The following is a 9,066-nucleotide window of genomic DNA, read 5'->3' as shown; positions in this document are numbered from 1 at the left end:
GAAATACTTTTTTTTTCAGAATATCCCAAGTAAATGCCCTGTTGCTGAAGAGTAACCATACTAAAATTTTTGTATTTACAGGACATTCCACTGGATCATTAGCTGATCCATGCCTTTACAATAGTTTATCCACTCTTCACAATTCTACAAACATGTTCCAGATCAGTTTTCTTTTCTTTGTTCTGCTCCAAAAACATCTTTATATGCATGCGCTGCTGCTTTTGATAAAAACATAATCCTCAAGATTGTGGAGGGCCTACCTCATTTTTGTTGAACATATAATTTATGTCACGCAATATAGCAATTGAACTTGAAACTACTAAAATTCATAAACAAAGAGATATATGTCCTTTTTTGTTGAGATTCCATGAGTGTCTCTGCAATTAAAAACAATTGAGATTAGAAGTTACATATAAGCAAGATAAAAGACAACCAGAAATGAAAAGCAGCCTTTCTTTACCTGAGAGCAATGGAAGCTGGGAAGATGAACCCAATACAAACTGCTGCAGTAGCCCCTGTGAGCTGAAATGCATCCCAAATACTGGGTATGAATGATGCCCAAGGAAAACGGTTCCAATTAATATGGTAGTGATCAAGATGAATCTCTTATTATCCGAAACAAGGGGCTTTTTGGATGGAAATATAAGCCCATCAATATTAAGGCGCAGGGCAAAAAACGAGAGGAAATACCAGCATCAGATGTACAACGTAGGTCATGCAAACAATGTCATTCAGCACAGCACTGTAAGGAACTCCCAAGTTGGTGTTAAAATTGGCCAGGACATCATCCATAATTTGGTCTCCAAATAGGAGAACACCGAAAAAGCTTGTAGCTATGTATACAGTTAAGCAGAACGCCAATGACTCGTATACTTTTAAAATGCCAATTCAGCTAATGAACTCTAAGATACTACATTCAGGTGCAGGACCAGAGATGAAGGGAAATAATCCATACCATTGAAATGACATATGTAAGCAGTCACAATGACTGGTACCACAGTGAAAAGCTTCAAGAACGAAGTATGATCAACAATATCTGGTAGCCATCTTGGCACTTGGACGGTGCCATTGAACAACTTTACAATTGCAATACCAACTGTGATCACAACAAATACAACAACGAGTGCAACTGATAATGCAGAAGTGAATTTCAAAGAATCTGCAAATTCAGGGAAGTGAACCCATCAATATAATCATCAAGATTTCAACATCATAACTCGTTAAGGAATGACCCAAGATCCACATCCTTGAATGCATATGCCGTTTCCAACAGGGTAACATGAAAAGTTAGACAAATGGTCTACGCAGATGTGATCAGTATGTGACATTCCTAAGATATGTTGAATCCTTTTCATATAATTACATTAGTTATTAGACATTTAAATCCCCGATAGCTGTGAAAAGGCACAAATGAAATTTTCTGAAAATCGCAGTGCTAAAACATACTTATTAGAATGATCAAAAAAGGCTTACCCACTTTCTTGAAAGGCATCAACGGAGCCAAAATAAGGACTATGGTGAGAACTAGGATCGAAAGACGCCCATTCCACCAATGAATTCCAAACAATTCTTGAAGTATAGCAGCATGTTGCACAATATTTGATATGTTCCAGATAGCACATCACCTGCCCAAATCAAAAATCACCTCTATCAGACAAAGATTTATAATTCCAAGCCATATAGATATGAATCATGCCTTAAGTAATATAAAAGTGGCACTGCTCCAGGTAATTGGCCATTCAAATAAATATGAAAGGAATCTGAGAAAAAAGGGACACTCCTGAGGCATGTTATGTCATGCATGCCTAATAACACATTCAACTTTGTGCAACAGGAAAAAGCTGTTACGGTTTCAGCTTTCTATACTGCTCACAATACAATAAATGTGTTGAAATTTCTGAGGATTTGGACTTAACAATGTTCAGGGTATTATCAAAGAATGGAAGCCGAATTAGCAACACCGCTTTTAGAACTGCTGCTTCCAATTGAGAGAGAAGACTTAGGGGTTCCAATATTAATAACCTGATCCTCCTTCAAAACGTCCCTAGGCAGAATATCGATCAAAAAATCGAATATATCAGTTCTGGTAATTGCCGCAGCTATATCATTTTTCTGCAGGGTCGGTATCTTGGTTGCTTCAGTGTGATTCCAGGCCCTGAGAGTAAGTTCATTGATGAACATCTCATTCTCGCATTCTCGTCTGACATCATTATTTTCTTGATTCTCGCCAGAGGGAGGCCGTGATTTCTGAAATTGATAGTTGGATCGAATCCCTGCATCTGGTTGGCCCAGCAAATCTCAACTTCCTACTGCTGCTTCAGACTGGCAGATAAAGATAACGCAGGTGCATTAACATACAGGGACCTGGAGGCTGAATCTGCAAAAGGGGACAATGTGTTGCACCATAATATTGAAAAATCTTGTTAGGCATTATAACTGAGTATCCTGAGTGAGTAATACCGGTTTTCAGTCCTATAGGAAATAATATTTCAATGGTCTAACACACAGGTGGCATGGAAGGAGTTCTTGGCGGTGAAACAAATCGCTAATCTCTTCAAAATTCTAAATTAAAAATCTAATGTCATTAAGAAAACAAAATCAAACGATAAATAAAACAAAATTAAATAGTAAAAAAATGACATCATAAAATTTAAATTTTTATTAAATTATTAATTCAACTAAAACAAAATCCCGCGGGAAAAGATAAAAAACTGACCTTTCATAATGATCATAATATGAATACATATACATACATCAATGCTTACCCGGATGTTACTCAAATTTGAGTTATAAAACATGTATCAATTTCTGCTCCTGATATAACCAATTGAGAATGCTTTAAAATCAGAGCGGTGACAACGCACTTAACTCCGCTAAATTGCGTGTAACCAGGCTTTAACCTATCAAATTCAAATTGATGCCAACCTTTTATATATGTACATTGCCACATTTGTAGCCTCATTATAGCTTCCTCTTAGAATAAATTATCTCTGATTGCACAACTGCTTCTGGCTTTGCCTTCCATGTCACTATGATGTTTTCAATTGTCTGCGCAGCTAGTCTACTACTACACAGGACACTGTAATCTGGGTCATTTAGAGACGTCTAGCTGCTTCGCCATATGTTCAACGCCTTCCAACTCTTCTAAAACAGAGCACCCTGTAACACACAGCTTTCGAAGATTTGTAGGCCGCTCCAACCTAAGTATGCTCAGCTTCACACATCTCTCTGCCCATAACTCCTCCAGAGATACCCATGTTTCCATACTCGCCCTTCTAGCTCAACGCACCCACTAACATTTAGGAACCGAAGCTTTGTTAACCACGCCAATCTGCCTATGCTCTTCAGCCGTACACATCCATCTCCCCACAACTCCTCCAAAGATACCAATCTTTCCATACTCGGCAACTCTTCTAACACAGACCACCCTGTCACAATTAGTTTTCGAAGCTTTGTCGCCCACTTCAATCCCCTCATGCTCTTCAGCTGCACACATCCATCTGCCACAACTCCCCCATGCTCTTCAGCTGCTCACATCCATCTACCCACAACTCCTCCAAAGATACCAAAGTTCCCAAAATTGGCAGCTCTTGTAACTCAGAGCAGAGCACCCGCTGACACTTAGCTTTCGAAGCTTGGTTGTCTGCTCCAACCGCTGTATGCCCTTTAGCTCCACACCTCTTTGCCAAGAACTCCGCTAGAGATACCAATGTTTCCATATTTGACCGCTCTTCTGACTCAGACCACCCACTAACATCCAGTAATCGAAGATTTGTTAAGTCTGCCAACCATGCTCTTCAATTGTACACATTCATCTGCCCACAACTCCTCCAGCTATACCGATGCTTCCATATTTGGCAGCTCTTCTAGTGCACAGCATCTCTGATAATTAGTTTTGGAAGCTTTGTCGCCTGCTCCAGCCCCTGATTCTCTTTAAGTGAAGACATTAACCTGTCCACAGCTCCTCCAAACATACAAATGTTTCCACACTTTGCAGTTCTTCTAACTCATGGCACCCTCAGACAAATAGCTTTTGAAGCTTTCTCACCTGCTCCAACCCTCTATGCTCTTCAGCTGCACACATCCATCTGCCCACAACTCCTCCAAACATACTAATGTTTCCATATTTGGCAGCTCTTCTAACACAGAGCACCCCCTGATAATTAACTTTCGCAGCTTTGTCGCCTGCTCCAGCCCCCTGATTCTCTTCAGCTTCACACATCCATCTGCCCATAGCTCTTCCAAACCTACCAATGCTTCCATACTTGGCAGCTCTTCCAAAGCAGAGCACCCTCCGATAATTAGCTTTTGAAGCTTTGTCGCCTGCTCCAGCCCCCTGATGCTCTTCAACTGAACACATCCGCCTGCCCACAACTCCTCCAAACATACCAATGTTTCCATACAGGGCAGCTCTTTTAACTCAGAGCAACCGCCAACAAATAGCTTTCGAAGCTTTCTCGCCTGCTCCAACCCCCTGATGCTCTTCAGCTTTACACATCCATCTGCCCATAACTCTTCCAAATCTACCATTGCTTCCATACTTGGAAGCTCTTCCAAAGCAGAGCACCCTCCGATAATTAGCTTTTGAAGCTTTGTCGCCTGCTCCAGCCCCCTGATGCTCTTCAACTGAACACATCCACCTGCCCACAACTCCTCCAAACATACCAATGTTTCCATACATGGCAGCTCTTTTAACTCAGAGCAACCGCCAACAAATAGCTTTCGAAGCTTTCTCGCCTGCTCCAACCCCCTGATGCCCTTCAGCTTCACACATCCATCTACCCATAACTCTTCCAAATCTACCATTGCTTCCATACTTGGAAGCTCCTCCAAAGCAGAGCACCCTCCGATAATTAGCTTTTGAAGCTTTGTCGCCTGCTCCAGCCCCCTGATGCTCTTCAAGTGAACACATTTGTCTGCCCACAACTCTTCCAAATCTACCATTGCTTCCATACTTGGCAGCTCTTCTAACGCAGAACACCCTCCGATAATTAGCTTTCGAAGCTTTGTCGCCTGCTCCAGCCCCCTGATGCTCTTCAACTGAACACATTTGCCTGCCCACAACTCCTCCAAACATACCAATGTTTCCATGCTTGGCAGCTCTTCTAACTTAGAGCAACCTCCAACAAATAGCTTTCGAAGCTTTCTCGCATGCTCCAACCCCCTGATGCTCTTCAGCTGCACACATCCATCTGCCCACAACTCTTCCAAATCTACCATTGCTCTCACACTTGGCAGCTCTTCTAAAGCAGAACACCCACCGATAATTAGCTTTCGAAGCTTTCTCGCATGCTCCAACCCCCTGATGCTCTTCAGCTGCACACATCCATCTGCCCACAACTCTTCCAAATCTACCATTGCTCTCACACTTGGCAGCTCTTCTAAAGCAGAACACCCACCGATAATTAGCTTTCGAAGCTTTCTCGCATGCTCCAACCCCCTAATGCTCTTCAGCTGCACACATCCATCTGCCCACAACTCTTCCAAATCTACCATTGCTCTCACACTTGGCAGCTCTTCTAAAGCAGAACACCCACCGATAATTAGCTTTCGAAGCTTTGTCGCCTGCTCCAGCCCCCTGATGTTCTTCAACTGAACACATTTGCTTGCCCACAACTCCTCCAAACATACCAACGTTTCCATATTTGGGAGTTCTTCTAACTCAGAGCACTCGCTGACACTTAGTAGCAGCTCTTCTATGTCATAGCACCCTCTGACAAATAATTTTCGAAGCTTTGTCGCCTGCTCCAAACCTGTGATCCTCTTCAGTTGTGCACATTCATCTGCCCACAACTCCTCCAACGATACCAATGTTTCCATACTCGCCAACTCTTCTAATTCAGAGCACCCGCTGACACTTAACTTTCGAAGCTTGGTTGCCTGCTCCAGCCCTTGTATTCGCTTCAGCTTCACACATCTATTTGCCCACAACTCCTCGAGAGATACCAGTGTTTCCATACTCGGCAGCTCTTCTAACTCACACCACCCACTGACATCTAGTTGTCGAAGCTTTGTTAAGTGCCCCAACTGACTTATACTCTTCAGCTTCACACATCCATCTGCCCGCAACTCTTGCAAAGATACCAATGTTTCCATATTTGGCAGCTCTTGCAACTCAGAGCACCCTCCCACAATTAGCTTTCGGAGCTTGGTTGCCTTCTCCAACCCCTCTATGCTCTTCAGCCGTACACATCCATCTGTCCACAACTCCTCCAAAGATAGCAATGTTTTCATACTTGACAGCACTTCTAACTTAGAGCACCCTCGGACACTCAGCTTTCGAAGTTTTGTTGCCTGTTCCAACCCCTGTATGTTCTTCAACTTGACACATCTGTTTGCGCACAACTCCTCCAGAGATACCAATGTTCCTATACTTGGCAGTTCTTCTAATTCAGAGCAATCACAAACACGTAGACTTACAAGTTTTATGGCCTGCGCCGATACCCCATTGTTCTTCAGCTGGAGTCTTTTTAATACTGACCCCGACACTGTTAAACACCTTAAATTTCTCATTGAAATACCAGAAGGCAATGAAGAGTATGGACAGTTTATCCAACGGAGCCACAAGATATTTGGTAATTCCACCGTCCTCATCCTGCATGGTAACTTCGCCATCCTCAAAATGTGCTCCACCATGGTGCGTAGGCGCTCTTTACAAGGGAGCCAACGGAGCCAACGGAGACCTAGGATATCTGGTGGCTCCGCCAACGTCAAAATGCGTTCACCTTCGGTATCAAGAATTTGCAACCTCCGTAAAATGTGTTTCCGTAGAGCATTTTCAGTATCAGCATCAGCAAGGCTAATAACATCATCTTCATCATCATGACCCGTCCGAATTCCCCGCACGGCTCCTTTCTGTTCATGGTTGAAACAGGATGATTATTGCTTATTCATTCAAAGCTACATTCATTGAACAATCTATATAACAACAAAATCACTGAACACTTACAGATGATTCATGTAACAAACCATCAATGACCTGATTTGTACAACGCCAAAGACGACGCGGGGACGACTTTTCAGCGACATTCCTGCCTAAATCTCTTAGGTGGTTATGCATCCGTATCACATTCTCATCATCCACTTCGACGAGGCACTTGTCTCGTAGATTTTCAAATCCGCGCCTTCCTATCCAGCCTGATCCATTCCATACGCTCACTGCCGTATCCCTGTTTTCTCCTACGAAAAAACATGCAACGTCCAAAAATATTTGTTTTTCCAGTTCATCTAGGGCGTCATAACTAATTTGAAGCCTTTTCTTTATCTCACTGGGAAGTATTTGTTGAAAACACTCTAATTCGTCTTCCCAGTAAGATAGATCTCTCCCATAAAGATGTGCCCCTATTACTTTCAAAGATAGGGGCAATCCATTACAAGCTTCTAAGAATTTATCTACAAGATATTCAAATCGTGGAAGTGGATAGGTTTGGTTGAAGGCATGGGAGCAGAAGAGCTCTCGGGAGTGTTGATTATTGAGCCCAGACAGCAGGTAAATTGATGACTCGTCGACTTTTGAATTTATGAGAACACCCTTATCTCTAGATGTAATCAATACTAAGCTGCCTGAGGGGAGATCAACTGGCAAAAGTGCATCCACTTGACTCGAATGGTGTATATCATCTAAGATTACCAAGACATTGTCTATTGGCTTATCCAATCCAGTCAGGCTCTGAAGATGTTGTAACGAGGCATTAGAAGATTGGAGATGTTTTATGCCCTTTTCGAGCAACCCTGTCCCTTCAGCAACACTCTGTATTGGTTTATCCAATCCAGTCAAGCGATTAAGAAGAATTTTCTGCAACGAAAATAAAGTTTCTCTAGCTGCATTATCTCCGACGTCAGATAAAAAGCAGTGTATACCATAATCGGATTTCTTCCTATTGAAAAATTCTTTAGCCAACGTTGTCTTTCCAATGCCACCTAAACCCCAGATCCCCAATATCTGAGGTCTCCCGCTCTGCTGTCGCTGCAATAGAACTGTATCTTCAAAATCTCGCAGCTTCTCATCCAAACCGGTTGGAAATTTGGCCACGTGCAAGTCTTCCTTTTTCATCCTTTGCCCCAAATGCTTAACCACTTCATCCAGCAGGTTCAGCTCCTCATGCTCGCTAGTTATTAAGAAGAAAATAAAGAGAGCCAGTGAGAAACGAAAGTTTATTTCTATGTAATGTAAAAGACTACCATAACCCAGAAGGAAGGTTTAGCTCTCACCCAATATTGCACTTATCCAGGACAAAACCGCTGATGCCTGCAAGATGAGAAAGTGCATTCCTCCATTTTTCAACAGTGTTGGAGTCATATCGCAAATTCCCTTCCTGAGTTCTCTTCTCTGCTAGTCTTTTTAGGGCTTGAGCATAAATTCCATCTTTGCCCTGCGTCCACCGAAGTTCCGCGGGCGTGACACCGTAAAACACCGGAATGATAGGAGCCTTTGATTCTAGCATCAGTAGAAGCTCATCTAGGCACCAATATGATTCAGCATATCGAACAGAGAAGATCGCCACATGGATTGAGGCGGTTTTGATAGCGTTTTCTATTTGAGAAGAAATTTGGTATCCCGGTTGCATCTCGTGTTTATCCAGAAAGGCCCTTATCCCTTGTTTCAGAAGGCGAAGGTAAAGAGACCTAGCGAAGGTTTCCTTCGTATCAACACCGCGATGATTTATAAATACCTCGTACCACTGCTTGTTGTTGGAATAAGCAGCAGTGGAGACGGCGGCAACTGACAATGATGCAGCCATTGTGAATCCTAAAACAGAAACCAAAATGGTAGAGATTGTCGATGCTATGGACGCAATTTGCAGAGGAGGGAAAAAGACGAGGACGATATTGCAATTTGCAGAGGACCAAATGAGGAGAGAAAAAAATGACGGACGATGAAGAAAAACACTAGGCAATCTGCAAAAGACGAAATGCGATGATGATGATGTGTAAAGAGGCCAAAAAAAGACGAGGACGATATTGCAATTTGCAGAGGACCAAATGAGGAGCAAGGATGACGGACGATGAAGAAAAACACAATTTGCAAAAGACGAAATGCGATGATGATGATGTGTAAAGAGGGAA

General features: G+C 42.6%; 1 protein-coding gene across 2 annotated transcripts; it reads right to left on the bottom strand.

Moving 5' to 3' along the window:
- Positions 1–1,350: 1,350 nt before the first annotated feature.
- Positions 1,351–8,750, bottom strand: LOC149211851 (uncharacterized). Of its 2 annotated transcripts, none has more exons than XR_016250728.1 (3): positions 6,950–8,077; positions 1,917–6,855; positions 1,351–1,625 (listed from the first exon to the last, which is right to left on the bottom strand). XR_016250728.1 is itself a non-coding variant. In XM_089391609.1 (3 exons), exons 1-3 carry the CDS (start codon positions 8,739–8,741, stop codon positions 4,045–4,047), a joined length of 4,500 nt encoding a protein of 1,499 aa, XP_089247735.1. In that variant the 5' UTR covers positions 8,742–8,750; the 3' UTR covers positions 1,635–4,044. The 2 variants fall into 2 exon arrangements, 1 of the variants encoding a protein (XP_089247735.1); XM_089391609.1 differs by lacking the exon at positions 1,351–1,625 and adding an exon at positions 8,212–8,750 and having other exon boundaries at positions 1,635–6,855; positions 6,950–8,108.
- Positions 8,751–9,066: the final 316 nt, after the last annotated feature.

This window comes from Pinus tabuliformis, chromosome 1_1, assembly GCF_031772625.1.
Source record: "Pinus tabuliformis cultivar Carrire ecotype Pingquan chromosome 1_1, CPIR1, whole genome shotgun sequence".
In the NCBI taxonomy this organism is placed as follows: domain Eukaryota; kingdom Viridiplantae; phylum Streptophyta; class Pinopsida; order Pinales; family Pinaceae; genus Pinus; species Pinus tabuliformis.
This window is presented reverse-complemented; position numbering and strand designations above follow the sequence as displayed.